This window comes from Epinephelus lanceolatus, chromosome 18 (genome assembly GCF_041903045.1).
Source record: "Epinephelus lanceolatus isolate andai-2023 chromosome 18, ASM4190304v1, whole genome shotgun sequence".
Lineage (NCBI taxonomy): Eukaryota > Metazoa > Chordata > Actinopteri > Perciformes > Serranidae > Epinephelus > Epinephelus lanceolatus.
Window position 1 is genome coordinate 43,445,001 of NC_135751.1, and position 20,000 is coordinate 43,465,000.

The 20,000-nt window shown below is 45.5% G+C and overlaps 1 protein-coding gene across 1 annotated transcript in view; it reads right to left on the minus strand.

The window, feature by feature from the left end:
- Window positions 1–11,786: 11,786 nt before the first annotated feature.
- maptb (microtubule-associated protein tau b) overlaps window positions 11,787–20,000 on the minus strand; it is a 23,085-nt gene continuing 14,871 nt past the window's right edge. Inside the window, exons 7-10 of the mRNA XM_033643734.2 lie at window positions 18,047–18,128; window positions 16,019–16,128; window positions 14,605–14,772; window positions 11,787–14,495 (exon numbers count right to left, since the gene is read on the minus strand). Coding sequence (XP_033499625.2) covers window positions 14,463–14,495; window positions 14,605–14,772; window positions 16,019–16,128; window positions 18,047–18,128 — 393 coding nt within the window. The 3' untranslated portion in view covers window positions 11,787–14,462. The remainder of the gene's footprint in view (window positions 14,496–14,604; window positions 14,773–16,018; window positions 16,129–18,046; window positions 18,129–20,000) is intronic.

A 20,000-nucleotide genomic window follows, 5' to 3' on the forward strand; every position in this document is an offset into this window, starting at 1 on the left:
AAGGTACAGTCAGGTAAGTCTAGGCGGCAAAGAGAAATAGAGAAGTTAGTCAAGGAAAGGAGACAGTTAAGAAAGCAGTGGAAAAAGGCTACAGAAGAAGAAAGGGAGGGAATTAATGTGTTGCAAGAGGAGTTGAGAAGCAGGCTAGCAGTTCTTAGAAGGGCAGAGTATCTCAGAAAAAAGAGGAGGAAGAAGGAACATGTAAGGACAGGTTTTTTCAGGGACCCTTTTAAGTTTGTTAAAGGATTGTTCAGCCAGGAAAAGGGAGGGCAGCTCAAAGCAGAAAGGTTAGAGGTTGAAGAATATTTGAGAAACACGTATTCAGATTTGGAGAAGAATAGGATAGTAGGTTTCCCACCTGATATCCCTCCATTAGGGGGGACAGAGCATGAGATGGATGTCAGGCCACCTAGGTGGAAGGAAGTTCAGGAGGTGGTCAGGCATGCAAAGGCTTCTTCGGCCCCAGGGCCTAATGGAGTCCCCTACCGGGTTTATAAAAGTGCGCCTGATACCCTTAAATTTTTATGGAAACAGCTAAGAATAGTTTGGGAGAAACAAATTATCCCAACAGCACGGCGTACGGCAGGGGGTGTCCTCATTGGAGAAGGAGTCTGTGGACCTTAGCCAGTTCCAGATGATTTCTCTCTTGAATGTAGAGGGGAAGATTTTCTTTAGTGTAGTAGCGCAGAGATTAGCTAGCTACTTAGAAAGGAATAGCTTTATAGATACCATGGTGCAGAAGGCAGGAATACCAGGTTTTTCAGGGTGTTTAGAGCATACTAGCATGATCTGGCACCAGATTCAGGCAGTGAAGATTAAGAAAAGGGACCTGCATGTAGTATTTTTAGATCTTGCAAATGTGTTTGGTTCAGTACCGCACAGCCTCATTTGGAGTGCGTTTGACTACTTCAGAGTGCCACAGGTAGTTGTTAACTTAGTGAAAGCATATTTTCAGGATATTAGGTTGTGTCTAAGTACGGCAGGTTTCACAACAGGTTGGCAGAGGCTAGAAATAGGCATCATGGCAGGGTGTACAATTTCTCCATTAGCATTTACTATGGCAATGGAGGTAATCATCAGGGCTTCTAAGTGGGTGGTAGGTGGAGAGAGACGACAGAATGGGTTGCATCTTCCACCAGTTAGGGCTTACATGAGTGACCACAACAATAAGGGGTCATAAGGACAGAGGGATGTCGCATGCTGTAAAGCCCTGTGAGACAAATTGTGATTTGTGATATTGGGCTTTATAAATAAAATTGATTGATTGATTGATTGACTGAACAATGCCATGTACAAAGAGGCTACTAGAGAAGGTAAATAAGAACCTCAAGTGGGCCAGCATGAAGATCAAGCCCAGTAAATCTAGAAGCATCTCGATACGTAGAGGGAAGTTAAGTGACAGTAAGTTTGTCATAGATGATGAGGAAATCCCAACAGTTAGGGAAAAGTCAGTAAAGAGCTTAGGTAGGTGGTACAATGTGGAGTTGAATGATGAAGAACAGGTGGTGAAATTTAGGAAAGATGTGGCAGAAGGATTGGATAGAATAGATAAATCAGAACTTCCAGGAAAGTTGAAGTTGTGGTGTTTGCAGTTTGGGCTATATCCTAGGTTAATGTGGCCATTGTCAATTTATGAAATTCCAATATCCGTAGTGGAGAGAATTGAAAGGTCGGTTAGCTCCTATGTTAGGAAGTGGTTGGGCGCTCCTAGGTGCCTAAGTAATGTTGCATTGTATGGAAAAGGGATACTTCAGCTGCCAGTATCTAGTTTAACAGAGGAATTTAAATGTACCAAGGTCAGGACAGAGCTGTTGTTATCTGGGAGTAAGGACGTGGTAGTTAGGAGTGTGGTTCCAAATCCAACCAAGGGGAGGAAGTGGAACCCAAGATCGGCATTTCAGGAGGCAGAGGCAGCTCTTAGGCATGCAGAGATTGTAGGTAATGTTCAGTTTGGCCGGGGAGGCCTGGGGCTTGGCTCAGGTAAACCGGTATGAAATAAAGCAGGTCTCAAAGATAAAAGAAAGCTGGTTGTAGACAGGAGGAGATAGTAAGGGGTGCAAAGGTAGTGGCCCAGGCTAAACAGGGACAGTGGTTGAATTGGGAAAGTGTAGAGAAGAAGAAGCTTAGTTGGAGGGACCTGTGGAGTATGGAGGAGAAAAGAATTAGTTTCCTGGTAGGGGCTACATACGATGTGTTACCAACCCCCCAGAACCTAAAACTGTGGGTAAATGAGGACCCATCATGCCCATTGTGTTCAGGTACTGCAACCTTAAAGCATATTTTGTCAGGCTGTAAAGTTAGCTTGTCACAAGGCCGATATACATGGCGACTTAACCAGGTTTTGAAATGTTTAGCTGCAGGCATCGAAGGGAAACGAAGACAGGTGAATTCAGAAGGTTTTAAGAATAGTAGTAATAGTAGAACCTAATATATATTTAGATTGCTTCTCCCCAATTTCTCTTCAAGAATTGACCACAGTGATTTCTCAAGATGGCGCCTGTGACTGGCAGTGCCATGGCTCGTCTCCTGCTGTATAGTTTTCTAATGGTCATCTTTACAACATATGTGATCATATCAACCCGTATTTCAAATGGATGTGTCTCTCCTTTACGGATCTATGATCGGGACTCTCTGTTTCATATCAAAGAGTCGATGGAGGGCCTGTTTGATACACGGGGCAGGTACAAACAAGCGTTCCCTCCTCCCTTTATCATCGACCCCGACTCACCTGAGTACTTGCTGCTTTGTCCGGCTCCGGGCAAAGTCTGCAGGAAATCGAAGAAAAGAGGCTCGCGTTCCGGAGTCCAGGTCAAGCGAAGATGTCGCGCTGCAGCACGCCTGGGCTCTGCCATCCTCGGCCATGGAGAACGCACAAGGTGTCTGCGCTGGATCCCTTTCCTCATTGTGTGCGACAGCACATCCATGCTGCCGTCTGCTTGGACCACAGCGAAAGTCCAGGAGCCTACACAGCGTTGGAGTAGTGGTCAGTGGCTTATATCGCCTCCATACTCTTCTGTATTTACACTGGTTCTGCCCACACGGACCAGCTGGAGCCCACGTGACCGCTGGACATGCCTTCGACCAATCCCGCTGCGCTCCGCGGACACTGCCTCCGTGACGTCATCAACTTTGCATATCAGCCTGTTGAATGCTCGGTCTATTGCAAATAAATCCTTCTCTCTGAACGATCTTTTCACAAGAGAAAGGCTGGATTTAATGTGTCTTTCGGAGACATGGCAGAGAGAGGAAGAGTTTATTCATCTTAATGAACTTTGTGCAGCTGGCTGCCCCGCCCCTGTCGTCGTGGGGGAGGGGGGGGGGTCTGGCTGTTGTATACAGGGACAGTTGCACATGCAAAGTGACTCAGACCCAGGAATTCACTTCATTTGAGTCCCAGATGGTCAAGGTGGGTTCTTCAAATCCATTCTACTGTGTGTCAGTCTACCGTCCTCCTGGTCCTGCTGCTGTGTTTTTTGGTTTTTTTTTGTGACAAACTTTTTATTGAACAATTTGAACACTATATTACAAACATAGTGCCATTGCCTTGCCACTAAGAATTTTTAAGGAGAGAAAATATATTGTACACATAAGTAAATAAAAAGTACAGACAGTTGCAGACCCACCAGTGGTAACTCGTTGCATTAGATGACAGGGAGTCTTGCAGTCAGACAACCTAATTCACAGTAACACCTTATATACGAGCAAGCAATGTTATGTCAGAAAGAGAACTGATAAGAGCGTCCCAGGCCTGCACAGTAGATGCTCGCACTTTATGTATGACAGCCAATGACCTTTCTAAAAGAGCAATGTCTCTAAAACGATTTAGCCATTCTTTTTCTGATGGGATGTCTGGAGAAAACCATGAATGTATTATAGCCTTTTTAGCAGCAGTCAATCCTGCAAATATAACTTTCCTCTGTGCTAATCTGGTATTGCCACTGAGAACAGAGTCATCATTGAATAGAAGTAGGGGGAGATGCATAGGAATGGGAAATCCTAAAATATTTTCAAGGCAACTATGCACCTTGGACCAAAGACCAGACACAGAGGGACACTCCCAAAAAACGTGAAGGTATGTGCCAACAGTGTTCTGATCACATTTTGTACAGTTGGGATCATCTGTCAGTTTCATTGTGAAGCGTCTGTATGGCGTGGCATAGAATTTGTGCACAAACTTGTAATGAATAAGTTGATGTGCTGGATTCTTTGATGAGATGGGTATGTTGGTCCAAATATTGTCCCAGTCCAGATCATAGCCCTGACCCTCAAGTTCACGGTTCCAAGAACTGATCACTCCCAAAGGTTTAACACTTTTAGAGAGCAGTTCATTGTAAATAACGGACACTAATCCAGTAGAGGGTGTTCGAGAAGAAATCCAAGTGTCCAACGGATGAGAGGGCAAAGGTGAATCCCATGGAACTCCATGGGCATGGATTGCAGATCTCAACTGGAAATACAAGAACCAAGGAAACCCAGGGAGAGAATAACGTTCTTTAAGCTCTTGGAGTGAAGTCAAACCATTTCTGTCATACAGATCTTGGAGAATGTGAATTCCTCCAGAAGCCCAACTGTCATTAAAATAGGGACCAGAATGCTGTAATAAATTGTAGTTATGCCAAACAGGAGAGCGATCACAAAGCTTTACGTCACATCCCATATGTTTCTGGACAGCAAACCAAATTTTCAAGGAGTTGCCTATGATTGGCCCAAACTTTCTACACACAGATCTAGGTTTCTGCTGCTGCTGTGTTTTTGAAGGATTTTAGTGACTTTTTATCCTCCATAATAAAGTTGGAAACTGTTCTAATCCTTGGAGACTTTAACCTTCATGTTGATGACAGCTCATCTTGCTCTGCAAAGGAACTTTTAACTTTGACTTAAGTTTTTAATTTTGAGCAACATGTTTCTGAGCCCACACACCAAAAAGGTCACATTTTAGACTTGGTTTTTACGCTTGGCCTAGACATTTCAAATGTGTCTGTACAGGACGTCCATCTGAGTGATCATTGTCTTGTTTTGTTTGATCTGCACTTCAGCCCTGAGCCTAAGCCCTTAGAAGTTAGGTCTCAGAGGCGTGTTATCTCTGCTAATACTGCAGACAGTTTTTCTGCTACGTTTGACCCTCTTTTGTTCATGGATTGCCTCGATGTGAACAATTTCATTCACTGTTTTACCAATCACTGTGTTAAAATTCTGGATCAGGTGGCACCTGTTAAACCAAACTTGTCAATACAGATAAAAGTGTGCCCTTGGACAAATGAAGATACCCTGAGTCTGAAGAGACTATGTCAAAAAACTGAGCGTCTGTGGAAATCCACAAACCTTGAGGTGCACAGACTTTATCTCAGGGATCTTGTGTCCTCATACAATGAGATGGTGTAAAATGCCAGATCTGACTATATTCGTCAACTGGTAACAGTAAATAAGAAAAACCCTAAAGTGTTGTTTGACATGATCAATTCTCTTGTATGTCCTGCTGCTCCAATTACCCCTGTTTTTTGTGAAGCTGACAGCAATGCATTGTTGAGATTTTTCACTGACAAAATTAGGATGATCAAGGAGAAAATCCCTCCTCTTTTGTGTGGAACCCCTGCTGTCATTGAGCCTGTCTCCAGCTTGTGGTCCTCATTTAAGTCTGTGACTCTTGCTGATATCTCGGCACTGGTGACCAAGATGAAACCCTCCTCTTGCTCATCCGACGTCCTTCCGTGTAGACTCTTTGTGAAAGTGTTTGATGTAATTGGCCCCTGGATTACCAAAATGGTTAACCTCTCTCTTTCTACAGGTGTGTTTCCCAATACATTTAAGCATGCCATAGTGGAGCCTTTACTTAAAAAGACAGGCTTAGACCCGACTGACCTCAGTAATTTCAGGCCTATTTCAAAGCTTCCACTCCTGTCCAAGATCCTAGAGAAGGTGGTCTCTGAACAGCTGTCATTATTCCTGGATCAAAGTAACATCCATGAGACGTTTCAGTCTGGTTTCCGCAAACATCACTCTACGGATACAGCCTTACTGAAAGTGTCCAGTGACATTATGATGTCTGCTGATTCGGGAAAATGCACTGTTCTAGTTCTCTTAGATCTGTCCTCAGCCTTTGACACCGTCGACCACCAGATCCTGCTGAGTAGACTGAGGGATGAAGTAGGACTGTCAGGATCAGTTTTACATTGGTTCTCGTCATACCTATCTGGGCGTAGCTTTAGTGTCACAGCTAACCAAATACGGTCTGAGTCAGCAGATCTGTTGTGTGGAGTCCCTCAAGGTTCTGTTTTGGGTCCTGTATTATTCTTGTTGTATTTGATCCCCTTGGGAAAAATCATTCAGAGATTTTCTGATGTTTCGTACCACATACAGTACAGGCCAAAAGTTTGGACACACCTTCTCATTCAATGCGTTTTCTTTATTTTCATGACTATTTACATTGTAGATTCTCACTGAAGGCATCAAAACTATGAATGAACACATGTGGAGTTATGTACTTAACAAAAAAAGGTGAAATAACTGAAAACATGTTTTATATTCTAGTTTCTTCAGAATAGCCACCCTTTGCTCTGATTACTGCTTTGCACACTCTTGGCATTCTCTCCATGAGCTTCAAGAGGTAGTCACCTGAAATGGTTTCCACTTCACAGGTGTGCCTTATCAGGGTTAATTAGTGGAATTTCTTGCTTTATCAATGGGGTTGGGACCATCAGTTGTGTTGTGCAGAAGTCAGGTTAATACACAGCCGACAGCCCTATTGGACAACTGTTAAAATTCATATTATGGCAAGAACCAATCAGCTAACTAAAGAAAAACGAGTGGCCATCATTACTTTAAGAAATGAAGGTCAGTCAGTCCGGAAAATTGCAAAAACTTTAAATGTGTCCCCAAGTGGAGTCGCAAAAACCATCAAGCGCTACAACCAAACTGGCACACATGAGGACCGACCCAGGAAAGGAAGACCAAGAGTCACCTCTGCTTCTGAGGATAAGTTCATCCGAGTCACCAGCCTCAGAAATCGCAAGTTAACAGCAGCTCAGATCAGAGACCAGATGAATGCCACACAGAGTTCTAGCAGCAGACCCATCTCTAGAACAACTGTTAAGAGGAGACTGCGCCAATCAGGCCTTCATGGTCAAATAGCTGCTAGGAAACCACTGCTAAGGAGAGGCAACAAGCAGAAGAGATTTGTTTGGGCCAAGAAACACAAGGAATGGACATTAGACCAGTGGAAATCTGTGCTTTGGTCTGATGAGTTCAAATTTGAGATCTTTGGTTCCAACCGCCGTGTCTTTGTGAGACGCAGAAAAGGTGAACGGATGGATTCCACATGCCTGGTTCCCACTGTGAAGCATGGAGGAGGAGGTGTGATGGTGTGGGGGTGTTTTGCTGGTGACACTGTTGGGGATTTATTCAAAATTGAAGGCACACTGAACCAGCATGGCTACCACAGCATCCTGCAGCGACATGCCATCCCATCCGGTTTGCGTTTAGTTGGACGATCATTTATTTTTCAACAGGACAATGACCCCAAACACACCTCCAGGCTGTGTAAGGGCTATTTGACCAAGAAGGAGAGTGATGGAGTGCTGCGGCAGATGACCTGGCCTCCACAGTCACCGGACCTGAACCCAGTCGAGATGGTTTGGGGTGAGCTGGACCGCAGAGTGAAGGCAAAGGGGCCAACAAGTGCTAAACACCTCTGGGAACTCCTTCAAGACTGTTGGAAAACCATTTCAGGTGACTACCTCTTGAAGCTCATGGAGAGAATGCCAAGAGTGTGCAAAGCAGTAATCAGAGCAAAGGGTGGCTATTTTGAAGAAACTAGAATATAAAACATGTTTTCAGTTATTTCACCTTTTTTTGTTAAGTACATAACTCCACATGTGTTCATTCATAGTTTTGATGCCTTCAGTGAGAATCTACAATGTAAATAGTCATGAAAATAAAGAAAATGCATTGAATGAGAAGGTGTGTCCAAACTTTTGGCCTGTACTGTATTTGCTGATGATATCCAGCTTTACTGCTCTTTCAAGCCGACTGAGCTCCGGAGGCTAAATTCCTTAGTTCATTGCTTGGTGGAGATAAAACAATGGCTAAGTGATAACACCTTGCAGCTAAATGTGGACAAAACAGAAACACTGGTTATTGCCCCTGATGACTCAATTCCAGGGATTAACCAGTACTTAGGTGACTTGGGCCAGTCTGTTAAACCGAGCCTAAGAAACCTGGGTGTTGTATTGGACAAAGACATGTCATTAGTGCAACACTGCAAACAGCTGACCAAAAATTGTTTTTTTCAGCTGAGGAAAATCTCCAAACTCAGGAAAATGGTGTCACAAAATGATTTGGAGCTGATCATTCATGCATTTGTGTCTTCGCGTTTAGACTACTGTAATAGTTTGTTTTCATGTCTGAACAAGAAGGAGCAGTCTCGCCTGCAGTTAGTGCAAAACTCTGCAGCGAGAATTCTGACCCGCTCTAATAGGACGACACACATCACCCCTATTATTAAAGCTCTTCATTGGCTGCCAGTTTCCTCTAGGATCAATTTTAAAATTCTGGTTTTAACTTTCAGAGCTTTGCATGGTCAGGCTCCACCTTACATCAGTGATCTGATCCAGCCTTACACCCCAGCTCGGGCTCTGAGGTCTGTGGATCAGAATCTGCTGATGGTTCCGCGCGCTCGTTTCCGGACAAGAGGAGACCAATCCTTCCAGGCTGTTGCTCCCAGGCTTTGGAACGATCTTCCGCTCTCTCTGCGTTCGATGGAGTCTGTTGACTCCTTCAAAAGGCAACTTAAGACCTATTTATTTGTTCTGGCTTTTGCTTAATTGTCTTGGGGCTGCTATGATTGTCACTTAGTTGTCTTGGCCTATTTTAATTTAAATTTGTATGTACTTCTTAATTGTGTATTGTTTTGTTGTAATTATAAAGCGCTTTGTGACCCTGGTCTGTGAAAGGCGCTGTACAAATAAAGCTTACTTACTTACTTACTATCTAAATCATCATTGTGTCTCTTAGACCCCATCCCAACTAGGCTACTTAAGGAGGTCTTTCCTTTAGTTAACACTCATATATTAGATATGATCAATATATCCTTATTAACAGCTACCTTAACTTTTAAGGTAGCTGTAATTAAACCTCTACTAAAAAAGCCCACCCTGGATCCAGAGGTGTTAGCCAACTATAGACCAATATCTAATCTTCCCTTTATGTCAAAGATCCTTGAGAAAGTAGTCGCAGACCAGCTGTGTGATTTTCTCCATGATAATAATTTATTTGAGGAATTTCAGTCAGGATTTAGAGTGCATCATAGCACTGAGACAGCACTAGTTAAAATTACAAATGACCTTCTGATTGCTTCAGACAAAGGACTCGTCTCTGTACTTGTTTTATTAGATCTTAGTGCGGCGTTTGACACAATTGACCATCAAATTCTACTGCAGAGACTGGATCACTTAATTGGCCTAAAAGGTTCTGCACTAAGCTGGTTTAAATCTTATTTATCTGATAGTTTTCAGTTTGTTGACGTTCATAATGAATCATCCTTACGTACTAAAGTTTGTTTTGGAGTTCCGCAAGGTTCTGTGCTCGGACCAATCTTATTTACTCTATATATGCTTCCTTTAGGTAACATCATTAGAAATCACTCTATAAATTTCCATTTGTGACGGGGTGAGTAGGTAATCAGGGCCAGCTGTGTTTAATTTCCATCTCACACATTATTTATGAGCAGGCGCTGCATTAGACAGCCAGGTGTGTTGGGGTCCTTTGTATCCGGTTAGCAGAAAAGCTACGAGCACGGCTATGTACAGCAGGATTCTTAAACTGTTTTTAAAGTAACTTATTACCCAGTGACCTAACAATTGCACCATCAGGCAGGCAGACGCGACAGCAAGAGAGGTGATCGGCACAAATAGCCACAGCGACGGAAGCATATCGCACCGTCGGGCAGACGCGACAGCAAGAGAGGTTGGCCACAAACAAGTGGGGTAATGCACTTTTATATTTACATTTTATGTTTTTTTTATTGTTTATTGTTTTAAGCATTGCTGATGTACATTGTTGGAGAGTAACTTTTATCTGTCCTTTCAGAGCCTGGTGCATGGTGCAGTTGTCAGCCGTTGTTTTAGTATTGTTTTATTTGGTTTTATTGATTCTATGTTTTATTTGTCTGTAAACCTGAGCCAAAGCACCTTTTAGCTTGTAGCAGTGGTTTGATTACGGGGGAGACGGAGGCTGGGCATTGTGACAGATTTTTATTTGCATGGTTTTATTTTTTCATAGACAAGGTGTTTTAATTGCATGGAGTGTGTTGTGTTTTACTTTTGTATTTATTTTATACAGCACCTTACATCCCAGTGTTTTTACTGTCATACTGCCTAGCTAAGTCTATTGACCCATGTTCTGTAAATCATCTAATGCTACCTCTTTTTTTAAATTAAAACAAGTATTTACTCTCTAACAGTTATCCTCATTACTACAGGCCTTACGGGGGGGGGGGGTTGTAGTAGTTAGCCACAGTACTCAGCTGCTACACATTGTTGTGCAGATGATACACAGTTGTATTTATCGATGAAGCCAGAAGAAAGTAATCAATTAACTAAACTCCATAACTGCCTTAAAGACATAAAAACCTGGATGAGCACCAATTTCCTGATGTTAAATTCAGACGAAACTGAAGTTATTGTTCTTGGCCCCAAACAACTCAGAGACTCTTTATCTGATGACATAGTTTCTCTAGATGGCATTGCTCTGGCCTCTAGCACTACCGTAAGAAACCTCGGAGTAACATTTGATCAAGATTTGTCTTTTAATTCTCATTTAAAACAAACCTCACGGACTGCATTTTTTCATCTGCGTAATATTTTGAAAATTAGGCCTATCCTGATCCGAAAAGATGCAGAAAAATTGGTCCACGCTTTTGTTACCTCAAGGCTGGATTACTGTAACTCTCTATTATCAGGTAGCTCTAGTAAGTCCTTAAAAACTCTCCAGCTAATTCAGAATGCAGCAGCACGTGTACTAACAGGAACTAAGAAACAAGATCATATTTCTCCTGTTTTAGCTTCTCTGCACTGGCTCCCTGTAAAATCCAGAATTGAATTTAAAATCCTACTGTTAACTTATAAAGCTCTAAATGGTCAAGCTCCGTCATATCTTAGAGAGCTCATAGTGCCATATTATCCCACCAGAACACTGCGCTCTGAGAACGCAGGGTTACTCGTGGTCCCTAAAGTCTCCAAAAGTAGATCAGGAGCCAGAGCCTTCAGCTATCAGGCTCCTCTCCTGTGGAATCATCTTCCTGTTACGGTCCGGGAGGCAGACACCGTCTCCACATTTAAGACTAGACTTAAGACTTTCCTCTTTGATAAAGCTTATAGTTAGGGCTGGCTCAGGCTTGCCCTGTACCAGCCCCTAGTCAATAAGTAATAACGACATGAATCAGCAGTAATGACGACATGACTCAGCAGTAATGATGACATGATTCAGCAGTAATAGGCCTACTGACATGAATCAGCAGTAATGACATGAATCAGCAGTAATGATGACATGATTCAGCAGTAATAGGCCTACTGACATGAATCAGCAGTAATGACGACATGAATCAGCAGTAATAATGACATGAATCAGCAGTAATAATGACATGAATCAGCAGTAATGACGACATGAATCAGCAGTAATGATGACATGATTCAGCAGTAATAGGCCTACTGACATGAATCAGCAGTAATGACGACATGAATCAGCAGTAATAATGACATGAATCAGCAGTAATGACGACATGAATCAGCAGGTCAGGTTCAAGAGAAACTTTATTGTTACAAAGCACTCTGACAGCCGAACAAGCAGGAAGAGACAGCGGGTTGTTTTTGGCACCTGGCTGGTATGAAACTGCATCCTGGGACATTGAAGGGGGTGGGGGGGGGGGGGTGTGGGGGGTGGGGGTGGGGGGGTGGTCATCACAGGGACCAATAGCACATCGGGTTTCAGAGACACAGAACAGATGATGATTGGCTGAGAAGGATGACATCACAGACAGACAATGTCTGTGATTGAAGGGATTTTATACAGGAAGCTAAGCTACGAAGCTACCTTATACATGCAGTTAGCATGGGTTAGCGCTTTCTCTGTTTCCTCAGACTCATCATGACTCCACCTGAACACTGATTAAGCCTCCACCTGAACATTGATGGAACCTCCACCTGAATACTGATGGAGCCTCCACCTGAACACTGACGGAGCCTCCGCCTGAACACTGATGTAACTTCCACCTGAACATTGATGGAACCTCCACCTGAACACTGATGGAACCTCCACCTGAACACTGACGGAGCCTCCACCTGAACACTGACGGAGCCTCCACCTGAACACTGACGGAGCCTCCACCTGAACACTGACGGAGCCTCCGCCTGAACACTGATGTAACTTCCACCTGAACACTGATGGAGCCTCCACCTGAACACTGATGGAACTTCCACCTGAACTCAGATGGAACCTCCACCTGAACACTGACGGAGCCTCCACCTGAACACTGACGGAGCCTCCACCTGAACACTGACGGAGCCTCCGCCTGAACACTGATGTAACTTCCACCTGAACACTGATGGAGCCTCCACCTGAACACTGAGGGAACTTCCACCTGAACACTGATGGAGCCTCCACCTGAACACTGATGGAACTTCCACCTGAACACTGACGGAGCCTCCGCCTGAACACTGATGTAACTTCCACCTGAACACTGATGGAGCCTCCACCTGAACACTGATGGAACTTCCACCTGAACTCAGATGGAACCTCCACCTGAACATTGATGGAACCTCCACCTGAACTCAGATGGACCTCCACCTGAACACTGATGGAACTTCCACCTGAACATTGATGTAACCTCCACCTGAACTCAGATGGACCTCCACCTGAACACTGATGGAACTTCCACCTGAACACTGATGGAACCTCCACCTGAACTCAGATAGACCTCCACCTGAACACTGATGGAACCTAGTCTGGTTCTCATGAAACAGAACCCAGAGTTTAATTGTTCCATCAGCAGGTGGAGAAGCTGAGACGAGTGCAGACGTGTGTTTACATCGATCAGCTCAGAGACACGTCCTCAGGACAGAGTCCCCGAGTCCCAAATGGATCCCTTACAGACTCGTTGACTTGAGGGGAAGTGGTGTCCCAATTCTCCATCAGGTTAGCTCTTAACCTGACAGAGAATTGGGACACCACTTCCCCTCACATGAACGTGCAAAACCAAGGGGAAGGGCCAAGACAAGGGCTAAGGGGAAGAAATGGAATTGGTCCTAGGTCTGTAAGGGCTTAGGGCTTGAGTCAACGAGTCTGTAAGGGATCCATTTGGGACTGGGGGAGTGTGTCCTCGTCTCTTGGTCCAGCTGTCTGACATTAACCCTTCACACTTTGCAGTAGCTCCTTCACTGCCTACGTTTGTATTTCTGCTTATTGTGATGTAATTTCCTGGAGAATCTATACACAAGTCATATCAATAAGATCTGAACCTGAGCTAAAAACTAAAAACTGAGAGTCAATAAAACTGAATAATTAATAAAATTACTGAGATGATATCGTTAATACAAAAGTAAAAAACTCTGTTTTCACATAAGATTTTACAAAATGAAAAAATAAAGAAAATATTTCTGTACGTTCCATCAGTGATTTAAACTGTCATCATTATTTACTTTATTTAGATGTGACCTTTTTTATGAGCAGCAGACGTCAGCCCTCTGACACCACGTTGCATTGATGCACAGTTTTGCACCACACGCAACGTGGCACAATAATGAGTGTATAATATGAGAGTATAACGTGATGACGGTGAGGACAGACGCCTTCACTTCCTGCTGCTGAAAGAATGAAGGTTTGTTGTTCTGGTTTTTATTTCAGATCTGTTTAAAGAGGATCGGACAAACGACAACCTCCTGTGGCAGTCTGAGGGAGGTCAGGTTTTAAAGGGTTAAACAAACGTCCTGCTCTGGAGCGTTCACTCAGATGAATCTGTGTTGATGATGTAACTTCCTGTCAGCATGAACGATGACACGTTTCTAACACGTTTTGTTTTCATACCTGGAACTTCCTCAAGGACCTCTCAGACTTCTTCAAGGACTCCTGGAACAAACTCAAGGCCCCTGAAAAGTGTTTAAGGACGTGTTGAAGCTTCACTCAGACTCAACCTCACCTCTGTCTGATCAGCTTCTCTGAACTAGCAGTGTTTGTGCTAAGCTAGGCTAACTCTGCCCTGATGTGAGTGTGTGCGTGTGTGTGTGTGTGCTGAAAACACACACACACACACACACACAGATGAGACTGAGAGGGAATCAGAGACATGTGTGAACTTAAACTTGATAAAATCCCTCCAACCCGTCTGTGTGATGTCACACATGAAACTCTTCATCCATCAGGCAGTTTCCATGGTAACAGGAGGGGGCGGGGTCTGCAGGCACAGGGTCATCCAATCACAGGCCTTGTTTGGTGAGAGAGGCGGACACCTGACAGGAAGACATGTGTTCAGTACAGGTGGTTGAAGGCTGTGCCCGATGTGTATGTGTGTGTGTGTGTGTGTGTGAGTGTGTGTGTGTGCATGAGAGAATCTCTCACCTGGTCTACCAGAGCGTCGAGGGGCGGAGCTTCAGCAGGGTTAAGGCTTCCGGGGGAGGAAGTGTTGCTGAGGCGAGAAGGGGAGGAGTCAGGCTGGTCGATGATGACGGCACCGTGGTCTGTTCGAGCTTTGGCGCTCTCTCTGAAGGTCAACTTCTGACTCTCGATCTGTGGACATCATTCACACACACACACACATGCAGCAGAGGGACGGAGATGTCAGACGTCACGTCCTCTGATATCCACAGAGATACAAACTCCACATGTCACAGAACACGTCTGCCAGCACACAGGAGAGACGTGATGTCATCGTCTGTACAGTGTTTAGATCATGTTTATCAGCAGGTGGTGAACGTGAGTCATGTGACTCATTCTGTCGGCTCCAGTAACCAGCTCGCTGTCAAACACTGTTAGCATGTTGTTAGCATGTTGTTAGCATGGCGGTGAAGATTCTCAGTCGTCCAGGTCATGGTGATCATAAGTGCTGTATCGTAGGATCTGGACCTGCCTGAGTTTCCTGAAGACGTGTCACGTCTCGTCCTTCTTCAGTTCTGATGGTCTGGTGCAGAGTGGCAGGATTTATACTCTGAGGGTGTGAACCTGACAGAGTCACTGAGATCACTGAAGTCACATGTGAGTGGTTGACCCACCCGACCATCATGGTCATCGTGTTGTTAAGGCCAGATGGGTCCAGGTGTGAATGGGTGTTAGACTGCAGTGTAGGTGGGTGATAAGTGGCGTCGTATGTCACCTCCTCTGTTTAACCACGGTCGTTCCAGCTTGACGTAGACGGCTTCTTCTTTTACTCCTCTTTCAAACCATCTGTCTTCTCTGGCCAAGACGTGCACATTGCTTTCTTCAAAGGAGTGTCCATTCTCCTGTAGATGTAAGTGGACAGCTGAGTCTTGACCTGAGGAGCCGGCTCTCCTGTGCTGTGCCATGAGTGTGTGGAGCGGTTGTTTAGTTTCACCAATGTCCTGTCTGGGTGTTTTAACACCTGACGACCATCATTAAACAGAGGAGGTGGGAGGTGACCTATGACACCACTCATCACCCACCTACACTGCAGTCCTGAGATCCATCTGACCCTGACGACACACATGATGGTCGGGCGGGTCAAAGACTCACATGTGTCAGTTGACACCCACAGAGTATAAATCCTGCCACTCTGCACCAGACCGTCAGAAGTGAAGAAGAATGAGACATGACACGTCCTCAGGAAACTCAAGCTGGTCCAGATCCTACAATACAGCACTGAAGAATGTTGTTAGCATGTTGTTAATGTGTTGTTAGCAGGTTGTTAGCATGTTGGTTGTTCTTGTGTTGTTAGCATGTTGTTAGCGTCTTGTTAGCATGTTGTTCTTGTGTTGTTAGCAGGTTGTTAGCATCTTGTTAGCATGTTGCTGACATATACCTTCTTCCTCCCTCCTCCTGCCACATGCGTGATGTTCTCCAGAGAACCCACTTTGGACTGAACAGTTTTAAAATCCAGCTTCTCTGATTTAATCTCCACCTTTCCTCCACCTGTCAAACACACACACACACACACACACACACACACACACACACAGTGTTTAGCGTCCTCATCAGGGTCCATCAGTGGACCAACAGTCCTCATCAGGGTCCATCAGTGGACCAACAGTCCTCATCAGGGCCCATCAGTGGACCAACAGTCGTCATCAGGGTCCATCAGTGGACCGACAGTCGTCATCAGGGTCCATCAGTGGACCAACAGTCCTCATCAGGGTCCATCAGTGGACCAACAGTCCTCATCAGGGTCCATCAGTGGACCAACAGTCCTCATCAGGGCCCATCAGTGGACCAACAGTCGTCATCAGGGTCCATCAGTGGACCGACAGTCCTCATCAGGGTCCATCAGTGGACCAACAGTCCTCATCAGGGTCCATCAGTGGACCAACAGTCCTCATCAGGGTCCATCAGTGGACCGACAGTCGTCATCAGGGTCCATCAGTGGACCGGCAGTCCTCATCAGGGTCCATCAGTGGACCAACAGTCCTCATCAGGGTCCATCAGTGGACCGACAGTCGTCATCAGGGTCCATCAGTGGACCGACAGTCGTCATCAGGGTCCATCAGTGGACCGGCAGTCGTCATCAGGGTCCATCAGTGGACCAACAGTCGTCATCAGGGTCCATCAGTGGACCAACAGTCCTCATCAGGGTCCATCAGTGGACCAACAGTCCTCATCAGGGCCCATCAGTGGACCAACAGTCCTCATCAGGGTCCATCAGTGGACCAACAGTCCTCATCAGGGTCCATCAGTGGACCGGCAGTCCTCATCAGGGTCCATCAGTGGACCAACAGTCCTCATCAGGGTCCATCAGTGGACCGACAGTCGTCATCAGGGTCCATCAGTGGACCGACAGTCCTCATCAGGGTCCATCAGTGGACCAACAGTCCTCATCAGGGTCCATCAGTGGACCGACAGTCGTCATCAGGGTCCATCAGTGGACCGACAGTCGTCATCAGGGTCCATCAGTGGACCGGCAGTCGTCATCAGGGTCCATCAGTGGACCAACAGTCCTCATCAGGGCCCATCAGTGGACCAACAGTCCTCATCAGGGTCCATCAGTGGACCAACAGTCGTCATCAGGGTCCATCAGTGGACCAACAGTCCTCATCAGGGTCCATCAGTGGACCAACAGTCCTCATCAGGGTCCATCAGTGGACCAACAGTCGTCATCAGGGCCCATCAGTGGACCAACAGTCCTCATCAGGGCCCATCAGTGGACCAACAGTCCTCATCAGGGTCCATCAGTGGACCAACAGTCCTCATCAGGGTCCATCAGTGGACCAACAGTCCTCATCAGGGTCCATCAGTGGACTAGTCTCCTGCATGTTTCTGATATGAATGTAATGATTAAATGATATATTTTGGTGGTTTGAGTTGAAGGTGTGAGAAAGAATAGTATCAGTAACATTGTTAACACTGTGCTACATTACAGAGAAATACAAACCGTACTAATGAACCTTCATTAATATAGGCCTATATTTTATCTCCAAGTGCACGTCACACACTGAGCGAGCCGCCTGTTAATGACACTGTGGGCTAATGGGCATGTAGCTACTTCCATGTTTCACATGATACGTCATGTTTGTAGTCGACCAATGAAGATGAGTTTACATATCACCTTGGGTTCGTCCTTCACCTTCTCAAAATGATCCCACACTTTGGATTTCCTGCCCGACATGTTATTAACTAGCCTGTGGAATAACCGCAGGTACCAGCCCTGGAGATTAACCTGACTCCTGTCTGACTGCTGAGCGTGGACACTTCCTGTGTCTGTCCTTTCAAAGTAAAGTCACACATGCCCCAGTCATATAGGTTTGGATTTATTTTGACAGGTGCAGCTCCGTGTGTTACAGTTACATCATGTGAAGTAAGTAGAGAGTGTGTGTGTGTGTGTGTGTGTGTGTGTTACCTGGTTTGTGGTAGATGTTGTCTTTAGAGCCACATTTTGATGTCACATTAGAGAGATCCATCTTCTTAGTGACAATCTGAACCTACAGACAGACAGACAGACAGACAGAATTGAATTTATTTTCAGTTGATTCGGACTGGAAATCCTCGGGAATATTATGCTCTTCCAGAAAGGCCGTTAATTGACTGTGAACTATCTTCTCGAGGGTTTTTGAAAGAAAAGGCAGTTTGGAGATAACTGCAGGATCTAGACCAAGTTTTCTAATCAGAGGTTGCTCTACTGCATGTTTAAAATGTTCAGGGACCACACCTGAGGACAGACTGCTATTCATGACTGCAATAACAGATGACCCTACACTGGGGAAAACCTCTTTAAATAGCTGAGGAGGGACAGCATCATTTGGAGAACCTGAGGGCTTCAAATGACCAACAATCTGCTGCATAAAGGACACAAGCTCAAACTGGTGAAAGACAGTAGAGCAGGACAGAGATCGAGGGGTCATGAGCAGAAGGTGAGACAAGTGCCCTAGTGCAAGTGACCTTATCAATAACAGCCTCCATACAGACAGTCTGCGGGCATTAAGAACCGAGTCAATAGTCTTAAACAGAACATGAGGCTTCTGACAGTTTGACAGAATAATATCAGTCAAGTGTTTTCTTTTAGCGTCTCTCACAGATGTCTGATAATGAGGCCAGCAGTCCCTGAGCATTTGGAAAGACACCTGCAGTTTGTCCTTTTTCCACTTGCACTCAACATCACCTGCTCCTTCAGTCCTCCACCTGAAGGTCAGGGACAACACCACCCTCACTGGGCTCGTCTGTGGGGATGGCTCCGCCCACAGGTGGGAGATGGACCACCAGGTGACAGGGACCTGAACACTTGGAGGGCACTGGAGATGGTTGTGGATTTAACAAAGAATGCAGCCTCATCACCACGTGTCACTCCTCACCTCCTCCATCACCTCCTGCTATGCTGCTGTCAAGGACATGGATGGACTGTGGTCTATGATTCTCCCCAAGGACCTGTACATCTCAGTGCCATGAGGACCCTCCAGGACCCTGAGGCAGGCAGTATAGATCACAGCTGACTGTCCCATCCTGGACACACAGTCTTTGAAACAGGAAGTAGCGGTCCATCAGGACTCTGACGCAGTCTTTGGTCATGTGACTTTCTGCAGGTGACCTAAGGTTAAACTGACCGAGGAGACGAAGCTGATCAGATATTGATTAACATAACTAGTTATGTTACAGCTGGTAGATCAGGTCACAGCTGGAAGATCCTGTCACAGATGGTAGATCAGGTGACAGCTGGAAGATCCTGTGACAGATGGTAGATCAGGTCACAGCTAGCAGATCAGGTCACAGCTGGTAGATCCTGTCACAGTCGGTACATCAGGTCACAGCTGGTAGATCCTGTCACAGCTGGTACATCAGGTCACAGCTGGTAGATCCTGTCACAGCTGGTAGATCAGGTCACAGCTGGTAGATCCTCTCACAGCTGGTAGATCCTGTCACAGCTGGAAGATCAGGTCACAGCTGGTAGATCAGGTCACAGCTGGAAGATCCTGTGACAGATGGTAGATCAGGTCACAGCTGGTAGATCCTGTCACAGCTGGTACATCAGGTCACAGCTGGTAGATCCTGTCACAGTCGGTACATCAGGTCACAGCTGGTAGATCCTGTCACAGCTGGTACATCAGGTCACAGCTGGTAGATCCTGTCACAGCTGGTAGATCAGGTCACAGCTGGTACATCAGGTCACAGCTGGTAGATCCTGTCACAGTCGGTACATCAGGTCACAGCTGGTAGATCCTGTCACAGCTGGTACATCAGGTCACAGCTGGTAGATCCTGTCACAGCTGGTAGATCCTGTCACAGCTGGTACATCAGGTCACAGCTGGTAGATCCTGTCACAGCTGGAAGATCAGGTCACAGCTGGTAGATCCTGTCACAGC